This window comes from Oncorhynchus tshawytscha, linkage group LG02, assembly GCF_018296145.1.
Source record: "Oncorhynchus tshawytscha isolate Ot180627B linkage group LG02, Otsh_v2.0, whole genome shotgun sequence".
Classification (NCBI taxonomy): Eukaryota; Metazoa; Chordata; class Actinopteri; order Salmoniformes; family Salmonidae; genus Oncorhynchus; species Oncorhynchus tshawytscha.
Window position 1 is genome coordinate 65,773,241 of NC_056430.1, and position 23,006 is coordinate 65,796,246.

Below are 23,006 nucleotides of genomic sequence, written 5' to 3' on the forward strand. Positions count from 1 at the left end.
ATATGTCTTATTTTCAACGTAGGCCTTCATAGTATTGATAGCCTGTGACTCTGTCTGTCACCAAATAATATTCTGTTCACCTGCAGTTTACTTACATTTAAAAAGAAATACATTTTATTATTTGTAAACTGTTCAACTTTGTGATTATATATTTATATTTTAAAGACATACATACATACATACATACATACATACATACATACATACATACATACATACATACATACATACATACATACATACATACCTGTCTTTTATAGGACATTTCTTACTGATATTTCTGATATTTAAAAACATTCCATATAGAGAAGCATCCTGTGTCTTTTATGCTCAATGTAACTAATAACCATACATTGTTTTATTGTTCTATTTATGGTGTAGCCTGAAAAATCTAAGTGTTTTAATATGTTGTGACTTGTTTATTGTTTACTTCATGTGTAACTCTGTGTTGTTGTCTGTTCACATTGCTATGCTTTATCTTGGCCAGGTCGCAGTTGTAAATGAGAACTTGTTCTCAACTAGCCTACCTGGTTAAATAAAGGTGAAATAAAAATATATAATAATTTAAAAAATGTTGTTACATGAGTTAATTTTTTGGGCGAAAATATGTTTTTAATTTGGATTTCTAATCTAGAAAGTGATTGTAACTTTCATTCCAATCTATATACATTTTGTATACAATTGCGAACGCACCCTACGCTTTGGAGAAAAATATCTGTCTCGTCACCGGAAGTTGTCACACTGCTGATGCTCCGCCACCAAACGCTACATTCTCCCATAAATCCAAAGCTGTGAACAGGTATTTAACTTTATATTGACAATTGTGTTATCCCAAGTTGCAGAGAGTCTTGCCATATATACGTTTTATATCATGCGAAAGGCAATGTTTAATTAACTTGACGAACAATAACACACGCTGCTGTTGAGGGATTTGCTAGCCAGTCTCATCCCAATGTTTACACATTTTCCCCCCAAGCAAGTGTGGCTGACCAGTAGGATATGACAGCTAGCTAGCTAAACCATGTGCAACTGAATCATAGAGGGCTTCAAATGAGTTGACAGTAGACTGCTTGAGAGACCAACACATTTCTTAAAACAAATAATTTAGCTATATATGTAGTGTAACTATAGCTAGGTAGTACAGAACTGTGCTGTAGTCCTCTTGCTCAGTTGTGCACTGGGGCCTCCCACTCTTTCTATTCTGGTTAGAGACAGTTTGAGCTGTTCTGTGAAGGGAGTAGTACACAGCGTTGTACGAGATCTTCAGTTTCTTGGCAATGTCTCGCATAGAATAGCCTTCATTTCTCAGAGCAAGAATAGACCGACGATTTTCAGAAGAAAGTTATTTGTTTCTGGATATTTTGAGCCTGTAATCAAACCCACAAATGCTGATGCGTCAGATACTCAACTACTCTACAGAAGGCCAGTTTATTGCTTCTTTAATCAGTGCAACAGTTTTCAGCTGTGCTAAAATAATTGCCAATTAGCCTTAGTCAATTAGCCTTTTAAAATGATCAACTTGGATTAGCTAACACAACGTGCCAGTGGACACAGGAGTGATGGTTGCTGATAATGGGCCACTATACGCCTATGTAGATAATCCATAAAAAATCTGCCGTTTCCAGCTACTAGTTATTTACAACATTAACAACGTCTACAATGTATTTCTGATCAATTTGATGTTATTTTAATGGACAAAAAAATGTGCTTTTCTTTCAAAAACAAGGACATTTCTAAGTGACCCCAAACTTTTGAACAGTAGGGTAAATTGTGTATATATCTTTTCCCCAGATGCTTGGAGAATGGGGACAGGTGTGGTGGCTGATTTTGGCCCCAGTGAGTTAATCTCTGGCCTGTGCCACACGGACACCCTTGACCCGTTCCCAGTGTGGCGGGATGGAGCCATCAGCCCCTGTTTTAACCAGCTGGTTCTGGGAGCCCTGGCTCACGCTGTGGTGGCCGTCTTCAGTGCCGTCTACCTGAGTGCTCAGAGGTAACTTTAGGTCACAGTCAGGCCGCTCTCAAAATCACAAGGCATAGGCTAGAACATTCTGGCCACTATTAATCCTACAGCACATACAGTAGCATGCAATACAGGCCCCCATATTGCACCTAGGTAAAATAAAGATGCATATACCTCCAGAACAGTAAGTTCATGTCTAGTTCATGTCTGTACTAGATCCCATTCTGTAGATCGGCATCTTTATCAGTTATTATATCTAGCCAGGCCATATTTCAGACAGCTCATCTACCATTTTATCCTTTTGCATTACACAGATGCAGTCTCCTCCGGCCCTCTCCCCCGTGTGGCTGGGGCCTCAGGGTGGCCTCGGCCCTACTGGTGGCCCTGCTCTTTGTGGGGGACTTAGTCCTGGTGGCCCTCCTCCACCGGGGGGACATGTACCTGGACGTCCTGGCTGATGGATGTGCCGTTCTAGCCTGGCTGGTCCACTTTGGGGCCCTGCTTGTCCTCCAGAGGTCCATCCATAGAAGAACCAGGGGTCCCTCTATGTTACTACTGCTGGTGCTGTTGCCTATCCCTAACCTGGTGGTCATCCTGCTGGCTTACGCCCGGGATTCCACCTACCTGGACCTGGCGGAGCCCCTTAGAGTAGCACGGCTGGTGCTCGCAGCCACCCGGGGACTCCCTCTCCTGGTTTACCTCCTGGCCTTCGCTGCTCCCTGCGTTGGTGAATGGAGTTACACCTCCATGTCCGTCAATGATGCAGACAGCTCACTCCTCATCCCAGAGAGTTTCTACCAGGACACGGGAGAAATGGTGGCAGAGGATGGCAGTGGCTGCATCTCCCGCCTGCTGTACCTGTGGTTGAACCCTTTGCTGAGGCGTGGGCGGCGTGGGGAACTGGAGAGGCCATGCGACGTCTATCTCCTTCCCCGGAGACTGCGCACCAGCGTAGTGCGCCGACACTTCCTCCGCTGCTGGGAGGACTGCCAACAGCGGGCAGCAACACAGAGAGGGAACACTACACCCAGGCCTGCAAGCAGGAGCCTACAGAATGGAACATGGACTTCACCCCTCCAGGAGGAACTATCTGGCATAGCAGTGGAGGAGGTAGGACTGTTAAAAGTGTTGCACAAAGCCTTCGGGCTGCGCTACTACCTGCTTGGTGTGCTAAAGCTAGCAGGCAACATGCTGGGCTTTGCGGGGCCCCTGCTCCTCAGCAGCCTGGTGACCTACATGGAGGAGGAGGGGGCCCCCATCAGCTGGGGGGCCTGGTGTGCCACGGGCCTCTTCTTCAGCACCTTATTCTCCGCCCTCATCCGGAACCTCTTCGTCTTTGAGGTCTCGAAGGTCTCACTCTCGGCGCGTGCCGCCCTCATCTCCTCCATCTACGGCAAAACACTGCGGGTCAACGGCGGTGGCTTGGCGGCGCGGTTCACCCTGGGTGAGGTGGTCAACTTCATGAGCACGGACACGGACCGCGTGGTCAACTTCTTCAACAGTTTCCACGAGATGTGGAGTCTGCCCTTCCAGTTCTCTATTGCCCTCTACCTGCTCTACCTGCAGGTGGGCGTGGCCTTCCTAGGAGGACTGGGTGTGGCTCTGCTGCTGGTGCCGCTCAATAAGGTGCTGGCCTCGAAGATCATGGAGAATAACAAGCACATGCTCACACATAAGGATAGTCGTGTCAAGGTGAGAAATTCTCTATGGCTTTGGCTATCTTTTACTTTTATCTTAACACACCAACCATAGCAAACATCAATATGGACACAATGTTTATTGTTTAGAGTAGTACTATTAAGTAGTAATAAAGTAGTAATTGCATTATACAACTTCATACATACTATACGGGTTCTTGTAGACCTAGTCCTACAGCTTTTATGTTAAAATACTTCGATATCAGATGTGAACTCATTCAATGTCGTCTGTCCGCCCTGTCCTTGCCTTCCAGCTAATGACAGAGGTCCTCTTTGGAATACGAGTCATCAAGTTCTACAACTGGGGGGCCTACTTTTCCCAGAAGATAGCAGATTGTCGGAGGCAAGAGCTGTCCCACCTCAAGGCCATTAAGTACCTGGATGCTCTGTGTGTGTACACCTGGGGAGCTCTACCCATAGTCATATCTATCATCACCTTCGTCACATACGTGCTGCTCGGCCATGAGCTCACTGCAGCCAAGGTAGGCATGTTTCATTTTGTGAAACTAGAGCGCTTCACTTTTAAATGTCAGCAAACTATTTTGCAGTCAATCTGTTCCAATGTCCTCACTAGCATACCACCTTGTATGAAGTAATGTTTCGGATAGAACATTCCAAGTGGTGGCTATGCCAGAATGGACATTGGAAGAGACTTATTAACTGTTGAAAGACCTACTAGCTGATACCCAGGAACACAATGAGGATGTGGGTACATGAGACTAATTCGAATAGGGACACTTCCCCTCCTCCATTGCAGGTGTTCACCACTCTGGCTCTAGTGGGCATGCTGATTCTCCCCCTCAACAGCTTCCCCTGGGTCCTCAACGGCACCCTGGAGGCCAAGGTGTCCCTGGACCGCATCCAACGCTTCCTCAAGCTGCCCAACCAGGACCTCGATGCATACTTCAGTCATGGTAGGTGTGTGTGTGAGTACGCAGCATAAATAAAGTACTTTTTCTTTGTACATACATTATTAATTAATACATGTTCAATAACTCTGTCTATGAAAGTGAGATGCGATTATGTGTATGAATGTTTTTCATTGACTTTGTGGCTCCAACTTACAGTGGCTCCTGAGGACCCCCAGGACACCATTGTGATGAGTCAGGGCACATTCTCATGGCAGGGGCCTGGGGGGCCAGACCACCCCACAGAGGGAGATACAGGCTCTGAGACTGAATCCACCAAAGGAAGTCTGCTGCTCCATAGCCTCAACCTCACCATCACTAAGGTGTGTACCCTGCATCACAAACTATGTAACCTATACAGCGTGTAAATCATGGGGTCTACCATCGAATCACTGCAATGTTGTAATGCTTTTTTTCTTGTCCGTCAGGGATCCCTAGTTGTTGTGGTGGGAAAGGTGGGCTCTGGGAAGAGCTCGTTACTGGCAGCCATCACTGGAGAACTCAACAGGTAGTGCTCATCGCCTCATTTACTAAGTTTACAAAGCTCAAGTAAATTTGTTTTGTTTGTTTATTTCAGTGACCTTTTTCGATCTATCGTTGAGTTATTACTTCCCTCTGTAGGAGTGGCGGTGTTGTGTACGTCCAGGGCAGGGAGGATGGTTTTGGTCTAGCCGCTCAGGAGCCATGGATCCAGCATGCAACAGTTCGGGACAACATCCTGTTTGGCAGAGACTACAACAGTTCCTTCTACCAGGCCGTGGTGGAGGCCTGTGCTCTCACAGACGACATCAATGTGAGACTCAGCATCTTTCTTTTTCACTCTCTATTTGTTTCTGTCTCTGCTTCAATCTCTCTTATCCTCACAGACAACCTCAATGCTAGCTTTCTCCCCCATTCCATTTTATTTTGGCCCAGTACAAGCTTTACTTGACAACCCCTAATATATTTGTGATATATCCAATGAATGTTATAAACACAAATTCCAAACTCGGTGCATATGAAAGTATTTGACTGAATTGTCTTGTTTGTCCAGATTCTGCCTAATGGGGACAGGACCGAGGTGGGAGAGAATGGAGTTAATCTGAGTGGAGGACAGAAAGCTCGCCTGGCCTTGGCCAGAGCTGTTTACATGGTAAGAGTCCTCACCAGATTCCATAGTAATACAACAGTGAATCTCCAACTTGATTTAACAAGCAAGCTTTTACCGGGTTGGGAGTTTGGATAGCAGAAAACATTCAATGATTAGCTTTTTGTACTGAAGGTTTATCTCTCTTTGTCTTTATTGCTCTTGCACACATCTGCATACTCCCCCTCTCTCTTTTAAAAACACAAGGAGAAAGACATTTTCCTCCTGGACGATCCACTGGCAGCAGTAGACACTGACGTGGCCCATCACCTCATGGAGAGATGCATCATGGGAATCCTCAGGAGCAAGACCAGAATCCTTTGCACCCACCGCATAGAGTTTGTGGACAAAGCTGATGTGGTGATTCTCATGGACAATGGAACAATTATTAAAACTGGTAGTGAACTTGGGCCTTATGTTCTTCAATTGATAATGGAATAATGAATTACTTTTCTGTGTTAACACATTTATATGTCTGAATAAACTCATTTGTTTTAAATAGGTACACCTGAAGAGGTCCTTCCCTTGGTAGAAGCAGTGCCCAAGAACCGGAAGAATGACAGTAATGCAAAGGAGAAAGGTAACAGTAGTCATTAATGTCTCTTAGCATTGTGTTTTAGGAATATATTGCTTGCGACACAGTGCTAATATCACTGATGCAGAGGAACGAAGCTCCATTTAATTACTTTCTACATCTTGAATTGAGTGGTGGACTATTGTATGAAAAAATTGCCAGGTGTTTTTATATGCATTCTGACTTGAATCAGATGTTATTGAGCGAGAGGAGGAGCAGGGTCCGTCCAATGAGCTGTTTGCAGAGGTGGCGTCTTCACTCTCAGGGGAGGAGCAGAAGGCTGTGGGCGGGCTGGCCTGGAAGGTTTACCACACCTACTGGAGAGCGGTAGGAGGGGCTTTGGCTGTCTCCATCCTACTGTCCCTACTCCTCATGCAAGGTACAGTGACCACCTGGTACCTTAATCACATCACACTTCTGTTGCCTTTGCAGGCTTGTGTATGTTTTGTACATTTTGCTGTCTTTGTCCCTCAGCCTCAAAGAATGTGTCTGACTGGTGGCTGTCCCACTGGATCTCTAACCTGAAGAACAATGGTTCCTCCCAGAGCGTTCTAATACCTGCCTACAGCTCACCACATCTGCTGCTATTCTCTCCTGGAGGACTAATGTAAGTTAGAGGTTGTTACAATGTTAACACTGATACCCTAGATAAGATTCCAATTACTCAGAATGTGCAGTGTGATTCCTCTTATATAATCCACTTACGACTCCACACTGCTTTAAGTCATACTTAGATACATTTGTATACAGAGCCTCTACATATTTTAGATTGTGCAGTAAAAGGATGAGGTGTCAAATCCCACAGACATCCATGATGCAGCACACACGTATGACAAGATTTATTAAACAAATGCATATTAAAATGCATGTTTTCTCCCCTTATCTCCAGGCACCCGGTCAGTATTATGGAAACGACACCTTTCGCCAACATAAGCTCAGAGGTGAAGTTCTATCTGACGGTTTACGGTTCCATTGCGGGGGCTAACACGATCTTCACCGCCATCCGAGCCTTCCTCTTCGCCTATGGAGGCATCCGTGCGGCATCGGTTGTCCACAACAGACTGCTGGACACAGTCCTCAAGGTGGGCTTTTTCTGTTAAGTTGACTCCTCAGGAAACTGGTTTAGTCATGGTCATGGTTTCAATCATGCAAAGGCAGTATTTTAAATTTGTTGCATAAATATCATTAATTTTGAAAACTTCTCAACTCATGCTGTGAGAGCAGTGGAGGCTGTTGAGGGGAAGATGGCTCATAGTAATGGCTGGAATGGAGTCGATGGAATGATATCAAACACATCAAAGACGTGGTTTCCATGTGGTTGATACCACACCATTGACTCCATTCCAGCCATTATTATGAGCCGTCCTCCCTTCAGCAGCCTCCACTGTGTGAGAGTTGATGCTTTCAAATAATTTACAGTGAACTTGTTGTGTGTCCACACATTTCTAGTGTTGGGTACTGTTTGTAAAACATTTTTTTTGTATATATATATTATATATGGTATATATTAAATTATTATGCCTACTTTTTTTGTATTTAAACAAAAATGCTTTATTGGATAGAGGAGAGACAGTGGGAGAGCTAGTTTTAGGCTGAAAAGGCTTTGGTCCCATGCTGCAGTGCTATATGTGATCGGGAGGCAGCGGTTTAGACTGCTAGACCACCTTAATCCACGTGTTTGTAATGTTTACTATTTACATTGCCATGATAGAGTACAAACACACCTAACTACCCCTGACCCGCCTCTCTCTATATCAATCCAGGCTACAGTTACCTTCTTTGACACTACACCGCTGGGCCGCATCCTTAACCGCTTCTCCTCCGACCTGTACAGCGTGGACGACACTCTCCCTTTCTTCCTCAACATCCTGCTGGCTAACATCTTCGGCCTACTGGGCATGCTGATAGTGATGAGCTACGGCCTGCCCTGGGTCCTAGTGCCCCTGCTTCCCCTGGGCCTGCTTTACCACTGCACACAGCGCTTCTACCGACACACATCCAGAGACCTAAAGCGTCTGTGCAGCCTCACCCTCTCGCCGGTGTATTCACATTTCTCTGAGACGCTGAGTGGCCTGGGTACCATCCGAGCAAGTTCCAGTGCCTCCAGGTGAGGACGGTAAAGTTAGAATGAGGAATTTATATTTTAGGCCAACCCAGATCTGTGGTTGCCAACTTTGATTTGGCTAGTTGAATCAGGGGTGTTAGCGGTTAGTGCTGAGCTGGCACAAAAGCCTGCTTAACCTGTACCTCTCTAGGACCAGTCCAAGGTCCAAGCCGAAACATGTTTTTTGGGCTGGCTACTACTGTAATATTTGAAAATGTAAAAATAAGTGAATAGGATTTCAGTATAAATACAGTTGTCTGCCTGCGGTTACAGCTGAAATATTGCTATCAATGCATGAATTAGGTTAACTTTGAGTGGAAGGAGGTTCATGTTCTCTGTCTGTTGTGGTTCCAGATTCGAGGAGGAGAATGAGCAGCGCCTGGAGCAGAACCAGCGCTGTCTGTTCCTTTGCAACGCCGCCATGCAGTGGCTGGACATCCGCCTGCAGATGATCGGCGTCGTCGTGGTGACGGGCATCGGCGTGATCGCCGTCGTCCAGCACCAGTTTAAATCCATCAACCCAGGTGAGCAGCCAGCTAGCGTGTTAGCATGTGTCCCATAGTCAGCACAGACCTAGCACAACACAGGCCTTGACTCAGATTACACTGTTTATGTCTACTAGTTGTTGAGGCTGGTGTAGAGGAGAATTTAGAAATAGTATCAGTATATGTACACTGAGTGTACAAAACATTAAGAACACCTCTTTCCATGACATCGCCTGAACAGGTGAATCCAGGTGAAAGCTATGATCCCTTATTGATGTTACTTGTTAAATCAACTTCAATCAGTGTAGATGAAGGGGAGGAGACGGGTTAAATGATTTTTAAGCCTTGAGAAAATTGAGACATGGATTGTGTATGTGCCATTCAGAGGGTGAATGGGTAAGACAAAATATTTTGTAGTAGGTGCCAGGCGCACAGTTTGTCAAGAACTGCAACACTGCTGAGTTTTTCCACGCGCAACAGTTTCCTGTGTATATCAAGAATGGTCCACCACCCAAAAGACATCCAGCCAACTTGACACAACTGTGGAAAGCATTGGTGTCAACATGGGTCAGCATCCCTGTGGAACACTTTTGACACCTTGTAGAGTCCATTCCCTGACAAATTGAGGCTGTTCTGAGGGCAATATTGTTTTGTATTGAGTATACTCTAGACATGTCCTGTTTGCTGTGTCTAGGCCTTAATAATGACTGTTTGTCCTATGGGTGTTCTCCCTGCCAGGTCTGGTGGGTCTGTCCCTGTCCTATGCTCTGTCCATCACAGGCCTGCTGTCAAGCCTCATCTTCAGCTTCACCCAGACAGAGTTGCAGCTGGTGAGTGTGGAGCGCACCGAGGAGTACTCCACCACCCTGCCCACTGAGCCACAACACAGCAACCCACAGGTGAGGGCGTGTGTCTTATAGCATACCACTCAGCTGCACCTCATTGAAGAGGTTTCATAATTCATTTTTTTCAATGTCAGAAGTGTACACCACTCTGTAGACCTTTAGGTTATGTGGCAGGTTTTCAGTGGTTGTCTTTATGAGGTGTTGGATAGATGTTATTTCTAAAATTACTAAATCTATTTGTTCAAGTTCTTTGGGTCTTTTAGCCTGGTCAGTTGCTTCTTACTGAAGTGGCCACTCAGGGGAATAGAAAACAAGTACATTTGTTAAATGACTGAGGACCCATCTACTTCCGTCTTTACCATAGGTGCCCACCTCGTGGCCGGAGCAGGGTTGGGTGGAGTTCCGTGGGGCCGTGCTGTCCTACAGAGAGGGGCTGCCCAACGCCCTGGACGGGGTGAGCCTGGTGGTCCGGCCTGGGGAGAAGGTAGGGGTGGTGGGCCGGACGGGCTCAGGAAAGTCCACCCTGTTCCTGGCCCTCTTCCGCATGGTGGAGCTGAACCAGGGTCAGATCTTACTGGACGGAGTGGACACCAGACAGGTGGGACTGGCCCAGCTCAGGTGAGAGGATTAAGAGATGATGTTGATGAATATGGTGGTGATATGATGATAATTGATTTGAATGTTTTTTGGTACTTTTCCAACTGCTATCCAAGTATTATTGTGTACTTGGATGGTGATCTGTGCATCTGTAATAAAAGCCCTTTATAGGTGACGACATTCATCGTGCACATCTGCATATTTTGAACTATAAGAAATCTGTGTTCATTCATTCATTCATTCATGAATCTAGAGTAGTTGACAGATCAATCTTTCACACTGTATTTGTGGCTCCCCCTGCAGGTCCAAACTGGCCATTATCCCCCAGGACCCATTCCTGTTCAGCGGGACAGTGAGGGAGAACCTGGACCCATGTGGACGTCACCCTGACCCCCGGCTACTGGAGGTCCTGGAACACTGTCACCTCAGCCCTGTCATCAACCGCATCGGTGAGAAAGCGGGAGGGTGGGAGAGGATTGAGGACAATAGAGGAGGGAGATAGTGATGGTGATAGAAGGGAGATGGATGATGAAAAAGCATGCAAATGAAAGGGTGATATAGCGGATAAGAAATAGGAGGAGTTGAATTAAACAGACAAACAGAATGAGAGACCAATGGAGAGGAGGGGTATCAAACATGGGTGAAAGTAAGCCGGTACATTCCGGTAACATGTCCCGACAAAATAATTAGTGGTGGAATGCCGTCCTGGTAAAACGTTGCCCATTGCAATAATTAAAAGGAAATGCCAAGAAAACTATATGCAATGACACCATTATTTAACATTACCGCATGTCAGCTGCATGAAAATGAGTGAGTTTACTTAAAATTGGTCCACGTGCTGTGGTTCGAAGAGAACACAAAAATGTTGAAGGCGGAGATAAGTGACAGATGCGCACGTACAGCATTGGATGCATCAATTCAGGCTACAAGAGTAGTGGGCCTAATGACAATCGCTGAATGTCATTACACTTTTAGTTTTTTTGTAACAGATTTGTCTTTCCATTCAGAAAATTGCGGGTGTACTGAATGCTGGAATTATTTTGTGAGTGGACAAACATGCGTGGGTAGTTAAAAGGAGTGCCTTTTGAAGTGATTGTTTCACAATCAAGTGAAAACTTCATGACTGGTTGTTTTTATGCCACATTAAAAGTTAATACATGATAAAAGTTATGACACGGCGATCATATGACATTAATAGCGATTCTATATGTAATATATCCATCTATATGTCATTCTATGATTAGACTAGGGCTGTTAGTGACCATATTACCGCCACACCGGCAGTCACGAGTCATGACCGCAGTCAAATTCCGCGTGACCGTTTAGTCATGGTAACTAGGCTTCTCCAAGCTCTGATGCTGCTGATGGTCATTAGTAGCCTACCAAACTTGCCAACTGCCTGGTACTCAGCACTCTATTGTCCTTCTAATCACTCTGACAGCAATGCAAATGTAATCAGAAATCAAATCAAACACTTCATGAGCTCATGTTGTGCAACATTTCTATAGGATATGAAATTGTGGGAGAGAACAGTGTTTTGATGGCCTCTATTAAAAAGAGGAGGATCCCATCAGCTTTCTATAAGCTAGGCTTCCTTAATATTAAACACATTGCTTTGCTTTAAAACCGAAGTATAGCCTCCCTTGCTGGCATTAAAATTAATCATGGGAAAAGTTTCCTTCATTTGCTATTTAAGTGCATAGATTCAAGCAGACCACCATAGTCCCTGTGCCCAAGGAAGCGAAGGTAACCTGCCTGAAGGATTACCACCCCGTGGCACTCACGTCAGTAGCCATGAAGTGCTTTGAAAGGGTGGTCATGGTTCACATCGACAGCATCCTCCCGGACACCCTAGACCCACTCCAATTCACATACCGCCCCAACAGATCCACAGATGACGCAATCTCAATCGCACTCCACACTGACCTTTCTCACCTGGACAAAAGGAACACCTATGTGAGAATGGTGTTCATTGACTACAGCTCAGTGTTCAACACCATAGTGTCCACGAAGCTCATCACTAAGCTAAGGACTCTGGGACTAAACACCTCCCTCTGCAACTGGATCCGGGACTTCCTGACGGGCCGCCCCCAGGTGGTAAGAGTAGGCAACAATACGTCTGCCACGCTGATCCTTAACACTGGGGCCCCGCAGGTGTGTATACTTAGTCCCCTGTATTCCCTGTTCACTCACGACTGTGTGGCCAAATACAACTCCAATACCATCAAGTTTTTTGACGATACAACAGTGATAGGCTTGATCACCGACAACAATGAGACGTCCTATATGACGGTGGTCAGAGAACTGGCAGTGTGGTGCCAGGACAACAACCTCTCTCTCAATGTGAGCAAGACAAAGGAGCTGATCGTGGACTACAGGAAAAGGCGGGCCAAACAGGCCTCCATTAACATCGACGGGGCTGTAGTGGAGCGGGTCGAGTTTCTTGTTCCTTGGTGTCCACATCACCAACGAACTATCATGATCCAAACATACCAAGACAGTCGTGAAGAGGGCACGACAAAACGTTTTCCCCCTCAGGAGACTGGAAATATTTTGCATGGGTCCCCAGATCCTCAAAAGGTTTTACAGCTGCACCATTGAGAGCATCCTGACCGGTTGCATCACCGCATGGTATGGCAACTGCTTGGCATCTGACCGTAAGGCGCTACAGTAGGTAGTGCGAACGGCCCAGTACATTACTGGGGCCAAGCTTCCTGCCATCTTATTGTGTTACTATTTATTTTAGTCTACTTGATAAATATTTTATTCTTCTTGAACTGCACTGTTGGTTAAGGGCTTGTAAGTAAGCATTTCATGGTAAAGTCTACACTTGTTGTATTCTGCGCATGTGACAAAGTTTGATTTGATTTGAGAATAGTCTAATGGGTGACATGATTAGCCTATCACTTGTGAATGATATATTATCAATTGTGAATGATGCCGCTTGTGTACATTAAGGCAGGAAACACCTAATGTAGCCAAGCCCATAGGCCTATATGTTTCGATAAGGTTTGAATCACAACTAAAGTGGCCAAATAACTTCTTAAAATGAAGCACATTAATCTGCTTAATGACCGGTGTAGAGCCTAACGTGCATACATAGGCAGCACGCGAGTTTCAAATTTGGGGCAAATAATTTTCACCATAAAAATACACCTTTATAATAAAGAATTGCATGCATAATCGCATTTATGCTCACTTTTGCAAATTGCGTTTTCCTGCTAATTGATTGCATTTTGGAACATTCGTGCTTATAATGTCAAGAAATAGCCCAATGTTTATCAACATTTTAAGCTACATGTTCTGATCTGTAGTCAATGATCAGCCTCATTGCTTTTAAAAGGTTTTTATTTGTAATAAATATGCTAAAACCCTGTTTTCACTTTGTCATTGTGTGTAGATTGATGAGGAACAAAATTAATTTAATCCATTTTAGAATAAGGCTGTAACGTAACAAAATGTGGAAAAAGTGAAGGGGTCTGAATACTTTACGAATGCACTGTATATTCAGACCAAGCGCACAACTGCCACTGGCCGTAAAAAGGCATTGTTTTTTTAAGGGGGCATTACGGCCACACTAGGGGGATGCCACCAGGAAATTTGACGCATTATCAAGTGCTTGTCAAATTGTGAATGAGAGACTGATGAAGTGTGTGCAGCCTGTGCAAGCAACAAAGCAGAGCTCATGGCTTTCATGCAACTTTTTTCAAATCTTCCTTACTCGCATCTTGCAGTCTTAGATTGTACTACAAATCAAAACATATAGCCCAAAGTTTGTATCACAACTAAAGTTTTGTATTTCTTTGTTAACCCCTCAACACAGAATAGCGCACTGCCTCAGAAATTGTTTGGTGATAGCATCCTTTCTATTTTATTCAGCTATAGTTGAATTCGGAAGTTTACATACACCTTAGCCAAATACAGTGAGGGGAAAAAGTATTTGATCCCCTGCTGATTTTGTACTTTTGTCCGCTGACAAAGAAATGATCAGTCTATAATTTTAATGGTAGGTTTATTTGAACAGTGAGAGACAGAATAACAACAAAAAAATCCAGAAAAACACATGTTATAAATTGATTTGCATTTTAATGAGGGAAATAAGTATTTGACCCCCTCTCAGAGATTTCTGGCTCCCAGGTGTCTTTAATACAGATAACGAGCTGACAAGATTAGGCTGGAATGGGCAAGACACTCTTAAAGGGAGTGATTATTCGCAAATGGAAGAAATACAAAAGAACTGTCAATCTCCCTCGGCCTGGGGCTCCATGCAAGATCTCACTTTGTGGAGTTGCAATGATCATGAGAACGGTGAGGAATCAGCCCAGAACTACACGGGAGGATCTTGTCAATGATCTCAAGGCAGCTGGGACCATAGTCACCAAGAAAACAATCAGTAACACACTACGCCGTGAAGGACTGAAATCCTGCAGCGCCCGCAAGGTCCCCCTGCTCAAGAAAGCACATATACAGTGGGGCAAAAAAAGTATTTAGTCAGCCACCAATTGTGCAAGTTCTCCCACTTAAAAAGATGAGAGGCCTGTAATTTATCATAGGTACACTTCAACTATGACAGACAAAATGAGAAGAAAAGAAAATCCAGAAAATCACATTGTAGGATTTTTATTGAATTTATTTGCAAATGATGGTGGAAAATAAGTATTTGGTCAATAACAAAAGTTTATCTCAATACTTTGTTATATACCCTTTGTTGGCAATGACAGAGGTCAAACGTTTTCTGTAAGTCTTCACACACTGTTGCTGGCATTTTGGCCCATTCCTCCATGCAGATCTCCTCTAGGGCAGTGATGTTTTGAGGCTGTTGCTGGGCAACACGGACTTTCAACTCCCTCCAAAGATGTTCTATGGGGTTGAGATCTGGAGACTGGCTAGACCACTCCAGGACCTTAATGCTTCTTATGAAGCCACTCCTTCGTTGCTCGGGCGGTGTGTTTGGGATCATTGTCATGCTGAAAGACCCAGCCACGTTTCATCTTCAATGCCCTTGCTGATGGAAGGAGGTTCACTCAATCTCACGATACATGGCCCCATTCATTCTTTCCTTTACACCGATCAGTCGTCCTGGTCCCTTTGCAGAAAAACAGCTCCAAAGCATGATGTTACCACCCCCATGCTTCACAGTAGGTATGGTGTTCTTTGGATGCAACTCAGCATTCTTTGTCCTCCAAACACGACGAGTTGAGTTTTTACCAAAAAGGTATATTTTGGTTTCATCTGACCATATGACATTCTCCCAATCTTCTTCTGGATCATCCAAATGTTCTCTAGCAAACTTCAGACGGGCCTGGACATGTACTGAGTCCCTGGCAGCGTAATGTGTTACTGATGGTAGGCTTTGTTACTTTGGTCCCAGCTCTCTGCAGGTCATTCACTAGGTCCCCCTGTGTGGTTCTGGGATTTTTGCTCACCGTTCTTGTGATCATTTTGACCCCACGGGGTGAGATCTTGCGTGGAGCCCCAGATCGAGGGAGATTATCAGTGGTCTTGTATGTCTTCCATTTCCTAATAATTGCTCCCACAGTTGATTTCTTCAAACCAAGATGCTTACCTATTGCAGATTCAGTCTTCCCAGCCTGGTGCAGGTCTACAATTTTGTTTCTGGTGTCCTTTGACAGCTCTTTGGTCTTGGCCATAGTGGAGTTTGGAGTGTGACTGTTTGAGGTTGTGGACAGGTGTCTTTTATACTGATAAGTTCAAACAGGTGCCATTAATACAGGTAACGAGTGGAGGACAGAGGAGCCTCTTAAAGAAGTTACAGGTCTGTGAGAGCCAGAAACCTTGCTTGTTTGTAGGTGACCAAATAGTTATTTTCCACCATAATTTGCAAATTAATTAATTAAAAATCCTACAATGTGATTTTCTGGAGTTTTTTTCTCATTTTGTCTGTCATAGTTGAAGTGTACCTATGATGAAAATTACAGGCCTCATCTTTTTAAGTGGGAGAACTTGCACAATTGGTGGCTGACTAAATACTTTTTTGCCCCGCTGTACATGCCCGTCTGAAGTTTGCCAATGAATATCTGAATGATTCAGAGGACAACTGGGTGAAAGTGTTGTGGTCAGATGAGACCAATATAGAGCTCTTTGGCATCAACTCAACTCGCTGTGTTTGGAGGAGGAGGAATGCTGCCTATGACCCCAAGAACACCATCCCCACCATCAAACATGGAAGTGGAAACATTATGCTTTGGGGTGTTTTTCTGCTAAGGGGACAGGACAACTTCACCGCATCAAAGGGGCAGTGGACTGGGCCATGTATCATCAAATCTTGGGTGAGAACCTCCTTCCCTCAGCCAGGGCATTGAAAATGGGTCGTGAATGGGTATTCCAGCATGACAATGACCCAAAATACACGGCCAAGGCAACAAAGGCGTGGCTCAAGAAGAAGCACATTAATCTCCTGGAGTGGCCTAGCCAGTCTCCAGACCTTAATCCCATAGAAAGTCTGTGGAGGGAGCTGAAGGTTTGAGTTGCCAAACGTCAGCCACAAAACCTTAATGACATGGAGAAGATCTGCAAAGAGGAGTGGGACAAATTCCCTCCTGAGATGTGTGCAAACCTGGTGGCCAACTACAAGAAACGTCTGACCTCTGATTGCCAACAAGTACTAAGTCATGTTTTGCAGAGGGGTCAAATACTTATATCCCTCATTAAAATGCAAATCAATTTATAACATTTTTTGACATGCGTTTTTCTGGATGTATTTGTTATTCTGTCTCTCACTGTTCAAATAAACCAACCATTAAAATTATAGATGGGTCATTTCTTTGTCAGTGGGCAAACGTACAAAATAAGCAGGGGATCAAATACTTTTTTTCCCTCACTGTACATTTAAACTTCACAATTCCTGACATTTAAATCCAAGTAAAAATTCCTTATCTTAGGTCAGTTAGGATCGCCACTTTATTTTAAGAATGTGAACTGTCAGAATAATAAGAGTGATTTATTTCAGATTTTATTTCTTTCATCACATTCCCAGTGGGTCAGAAGTTTACTTACACTCAATTAGTATTAGGTAGCATTGCCTTTAAATTGTTTAACTTGGGTCAAATGTTTCGGGTAGCCTTCCACAAGCTTCCCACAATATGTTGGGTAAATTGTGTCCCATTCCTCCTGACAGAGCTGATGTAACTGAGTCAGGTTTGTTGGCCTCCTTGCTCGCATATACTTTTTCAGTTCTGCCCACACATTTTCTATAGGATTGAGGTCAGGGCTTTGTGATGGCCACTCCAATACCTTGACTTTGTTGTCCTTAAGCCATTTTCCACAAATTTGGCAGTATGCTTGGTCATTGTCCATTTGGAAGACCCATTTGCAAACAAGCTTTAACTTCCTGACTGATGTCTTGAGTTTCTTCAATATATCCCCATAATTTTCCGTCCTCATGATGCCATCTATTTTGTGAAGTGCACCAGTCCCCCGTGTGCCACGGTTGGGATGGTGTTCTTCGGCTTGCAAGCCTCCCCCTTTTTCCTCCAAACATAACAATGGTCATGATGGCCAAACTGTTCTATTTTTGTATCATCAGACCAGAGGACATTTCTCCAAAAAGCACGATCTTGTTTCCCCATGTGCAGTTGCAAACCGTAGTCTGGCTTTTGTATGGCGGTTTTGGAGCAGTGACTTCTTCCTTGCTGAGCGGCCTTTCAGGTTATGTCGCTCTAGGACTCGTTTTACTGTGGATAAAGATACTTTTGTACCTCTTTCCTCCAGTATCTTCACAGGGTCCTTTGATGTCGTTTTGGGATTGATTTGCACTTTTCGCACCAAAGTACGTTCATCTCTAGGAGACAGAATGCGTCTCCTTCCTGAGCGGTATGACGACTGCAAGGTCCCATGGTGTTTATACTTGCGTGATATTGTTTGTACAGATGAACGTGGTACCTTCAGGCATTTGGAAATTGCTCCAAGGATGAACCAGACTTGTGGAGGTCTACAATTATTTTTCTCAGGTCTTGGCTGACTTCTTTTGATTTTCCCATGATGCCAAGCAAAGAGGCAGTGAGTTGGAATGTAGGCCTTGAAATACATCCACAGGTACACCTCCAATTGACTCAAATAATGTCAATTAGCCTATCAGAAGCTTCTAAAGCCATGACATAATTTTCTGTAATTTTCCAAGATGTTTAAAGGCACAGTCAATTTAGTGTTTGTAAACTTCTGACACACTGGAATTGTGATACAGTGAAATAATCTGTCTGTTAACAATTGTTGGACAAATTACTTGTGTCAGGCACAAAGTAGATGTTCTAACCGTCTTGCCAAACCTATAGCTTGTTCACAAGAAATTTGTGGAGTGGTGGAAAAACAAGTTTTAATGACTCCAACCTAAGTGTATGTAAACTTCCGACTTCAACTGTATGCATTCTTTTTGAATTGTATTCTTCACACTATAAAATAATGCCACTGAATTCTAAGCAAATCTTGTCTGCTAATTGAAATAGTGTCGCCCACAGCCATATGGCAAAGCCAGGTCAGGGCCTAACATAACGACGACTCAGAATATGCGTTTCTGTTCTTCTGAAATAGACTGCATTTTCTTCATATCATGTTTCTTTAGACCTGTCTAAAATAAATAATGGATTTATTGTGATAATGTAGGTTATATTACAAAGGTTTATTAGACTTTTTTTTAAATGTAGAGGTTCCAAAGGTCTGCATCCGTGTGGAAGCCAGGAGATGCCAAATGTGTTTGTTAATTAACGGTCAGTTACCGTGAGACCGGCAGTTATTTGCTTTACAATCACAAAATGTCATGACAGCCCTAGATTAGACCCATAAAAAAAAAACATAGCATGTCTAGTACCTGTAAGACATTAATTCTACTTTCACGTTTGGTATCAAACCAAGTGAGAGTGAAAGAACAAGGAAGGAAGAGAGTGACGGTAGTAATTAGTTCATGTTTCTGTCTGTAAGAGTTCGGTCAGGTGTCCTCACTAACATCTGTGTATCTTAGGTGGTCTTGGTGCTGAGGTGGGAGAGCGGGGCAAGTCTCTATCTTTGGGACAGAGACAGCTGCTGTGTCTGGCCAGGGCTCTGCTGACTGAAGCTAATGTAAGAACCAGCCCACACCATCCATCCATATCGATTTACTAACATGGCTTTGAATTCATCCATCCATACCAAGTACTAGACAATCAGCTGGGCTAGACAATCTGGACACTCTCTTCCTAAAATTATCTGCCGCCATTGTTGCAACCCCTATTACTAGTCTGTTCAACCTCTCTTTTTGTATCGTCAGAGATTCCTAAAGATTGGAAAGCTGCCGCGGTCATCCCCCTCTTCAAAGGGGGTGACACTCTAGACCCAAACTGTTACAGACCTATATCCATCCTGCCCTGCCTTTCCAAAGTCTTCAAAAGCCAAGTTAACAAATAGATCACTGACCATTTTGAATCCCACAGTACCTTCTCCGCTGTGCAATCCGGTTTCCGAGCTGCTCACGGGTGCACCTCAGTTACGCTCAAGGTACTAAACGATATCATAACTGACATCAATAAAATACAGTACTGTGCAGCCGTCTTCATCGACCTGGCCAAGGCTTTCGACTCTGTCAATCACCGTATTCTTATTGGCAGATTCAACGGCCTTGGTTTCTCAAATGACTGCCTCGCCTGGTTCACCAACTGCTTCTCAGATAGAGTTCAGTGTGTCAAATCGGAGGGCCTGTTGTCCGGATCTCTGGCAGTCTCTATGGGGGTACCACAGGGTTCAATTCTTGGGCCAACTCTTTTCTCTGTATATATCATTGATGTTGCTCTTGCTGCGGGTGATTCCTTGATCCACCTCTACGCAGACGACACCATTCTGTATACATCTGGCCCTTCTTTGGACACTGTGTCAACAAACCTCCAAACGAGCTTCAATGCCATACAACACTCATTCCGTGGCCTCCAACTGCTCTTAAACGCTAGTAAAACTAAATGCATGCTCTTCAACCGATCGCTGCCTGCACCCACCCGCCCGAATATGTGGACAACTAAAAATACCTAGGTGTCTGGCTAGACTGTAAACTCTCCTTCCAGACTCATTAAGCATCTCCAATCCCAAATTAAATCTAGAATCGGCTTCCTATTTCGCAACAAAGCCTCCTTCTCTCACACTGCCAAACATACCCTCGTAAAACTGACTATCCTACCAATGCTCGACTTCGGCGATGTCATTTACAAAATAGTCTCCAACACTCTACTCAGTAAACTGAATGCAGTCTATCACAGTGCCATCTGTTTTGTCACCAAAGCCCCATATATCACCCACCATTGCGACCTGTATGCTCTCGTCGGCTGGCCCTCGCTACATATTCGTCGCCAGACCTACTGGCTCCAGGTCATCTATAAGTTTTTGCTAGGTAAAGCTCCGCCTTATCTTAGCTCACTGGTCACGATAACACCCACCCACCCACCCAGAGCACGCGCTCCAGCAGGTATCTCACTGGTCATCCCCAAAGCCAGCACTTCCTTCGGCCACCTTTCCTTCCAGGTCTCTGCTGCCAATGACTGGAACGAATTACAAAAATTGCTGAAGTTGGAGACTTCTCCCTCACTAACTTTAAGCATCAGCTATCTGAGCAGCTCACTGATCGCTGCAGCTGTACATAGCCTATCTGTAAATAGCCCATCCAACTACCTCCCTCATCCCCATATTGTTTTATTTACTTTTTTGCTCTTTTGCACACCAGTATTTCTACTTGCACATCTATCACTCCAGTGTTAATTTGCTCAAATGTAATTACTTTGCTACTATGGCCTATTTATTGCCTTACCTCCTTACTCCATTTGCAGACACTGTATATAGATTTTCTATTGTTATTGACTGTACTTTTGTTTATTCCATGTGTAACTCCGTGTTTTTTGTCGCACTGCTTTGCTTTATCTTGGCCAGGTCGCAGTTGTAAATGAGAACTTGTTATCAGCTGGCCTACCTCGTTAAATAAAGGTGAAATAAAAAACTAACATGGCTTTATTTCTCAACCATTGTTTCCTCTCTATAGATACTGTGTATTGACGAAGCTACAGCCAGCGTTGACCAAAAGACTGACAAACTGCTACAACAGACAATCAGAGAGACATTTCAAGACAAGACCGTCCTCACCATTGCCCATAGGTAAATTACTTGAAGAACACAACTTTACATAATAATCTTAAGTGCTTTAGTAGACATTTAAACTGAATTATACATAACTTAAGTTTTCATGGTACATTTTATAACGTAATTTGACACCTTGATTTTCTCTGTCAACAGGATCAACACCATCTTGGACTCCGACAGGGTGCTGGTGATGCATTCTGGGAAGGTGGTGGAGTTTGACACCCCTGCTGATCTGTGCCAAAGAGATGACTCTATTTTCTGCAAGCTGGTTGGTGGGAGGGGAGAGTAAGAAGAGAAGCTATCAGAGGACTAAAGACAATGGGAAATGTCAATGGGGATCTCTCTGTTTCCTCACAGGAGGCCAGTGGTGGTCGGACTCGGTGGACCAACCAGCCACCTGTTCAATGGCGGTGGTAGAAGTTGGCCCTATAATAATTACTGGTCCAGGGTCATAAAAAAAAATATTCATCCCCATAATCGTTAAGGTTAGGATTTAGTGTAGGATGATCTGATCCTAGATCTGTGGTTAAGGGCTGAGACTTCTGCCTTGAGGCCCACTGACTGACATTTGACCTCTGAGAGCAAGGTCTGAATAGTCCAACCCAAGTGAGATTATTATTTAACTACATTTTAGGAAGCCGGGTTCATTTTCTAACCTGGGCATTGTGGAATTTCTCTGCTTTTTATTCAGGAAACACGTTAATGTGGTACAAAGAACTGATGTGTCAGTAGCACAGAAGGAATGAAGGAACATAGAATAAGTACTGTAATTGCTTTTGTGTTGAAGGGAGTAATTCATAGAGCTATAATGGATTTATTTTGACTGAAAAGTTTTCTTCCTAGAGTAAGTCAGTCATTCTCATTTCAGCATCGTCAATCATTTATGAATGTCTGAGATTCCTCTTGCACCTGGTCTGTTGGCAGTATGACCTTTATAGCTAGACAGAGTGCACAATAATGGACATACTTCACATAGATAAAATGCATATTTACACACTGTTTGCTCTATGGATGTGTTGCAGATGAATAGACTGAGATAAATGAAGACATTTTAAAGTTACTCTTTTTCTATTTGTTTACCATTCACACAGAGAACATTTGTTTGGAAGTTCCTCACAATATTGTTACATCTGATTTCAAGCCATTCTGTAGTAGAACTACTGCATATCAGTCATTTGAGAATGTTTCTGTTTTGTAATACACTGTAAGAGAGAACATCTCAGGGAGAATCGCCTTTACATACAGCGTTTTCACTTGAGGTCAGTACTCTCATGTACAGTAATATGAAGGTGTAACATGTTCAAAATTAAATGGCTCTACTGGTTTTACACGTCTTGTCACTGTTATTTATTGAGTTTGCTTGAAGTTCATTATGATAATCGTCATTAGTTATATTTCTGTTTTACACATCCCATGTTATTGTTTTGTTGAGTTTGGGTTGATCAGAATGTCAGTACGATTACATAATTGTCATTAACAATAATTGGAAGGAGGAGGAGCCCCACCTTAAAGGTATGGTTACATACCGGTAGTAAGAATGTCTCATAAATCAGTTCTATTCAAGTGTTAATCTCTCAATCATGCCACACCTTCATTGTTGT

The 23,006-nt window shown here is 43.8% G+C and overlaps 1 protein-coding gene across 4 annotated transcripts; it reads left to right on the forward strand.

The window, feature by feature from the left end:
- The first annotated feature begins 712 nt into the window (after positions 1–712).
- On the forward strand, positions 713–22,733 carry abcc10 (ATP-binding cassette, sub-family C (CFTR/MRP), member 10). Of its 4 annotated transcripts, none has more exons than XM_024442351.1 (22): positions 713–799; positions 1,792–1,993; positions 2,278–3,655; positions 3,915–4,142; positions 4,418–4,574; positions 4,728–4,891; positions 4,997–5,076; positions 5,190–5,361; positions 5,602–5,700; positions 5,902–6,091; positions 6,197–6,274; positions 6,462–6,647; positions 6,743–6,875; positions 7,158–7,350; positions 8,032–8,375; positions 8,727–8,896; positions 9,596–9,756; positions 10,067–10,320; positions 10,603–10,748; positions 19,274–19,371; positions 21,308–21,420; positions 21,559–22,733. In XM_024442351.1, the coding sequence occupies exons 2-22, from the start codon at positions 1,803–1,805 to the stop codon at positions 21,692–21,694; spliced, it is 4,671 nt and encodes a 1,556-aa protein (XP_024298119.1). In that variant the 5' UTR covers positions 713–799; positions 1,792–1,802; the 3' UTR covers positions 21,695–22,733. The 4 variants fall into 4 exon arrangements, 3 of the variants coding, with proteins under 3 accessions (XP_024298119.1, XP_024298121.1, XP_024298120.1); XM_024442353.2 differs by lacking the exon at positions 713–799 and adding an exon at positions 1,570–1,592; XM_024442352.1 differs by lacking the exon at positions 713–799 and adding an exon at positions 1,622–1,661.
- Positions 22,734–23,006: the final 273 nt, after the last annotated feature.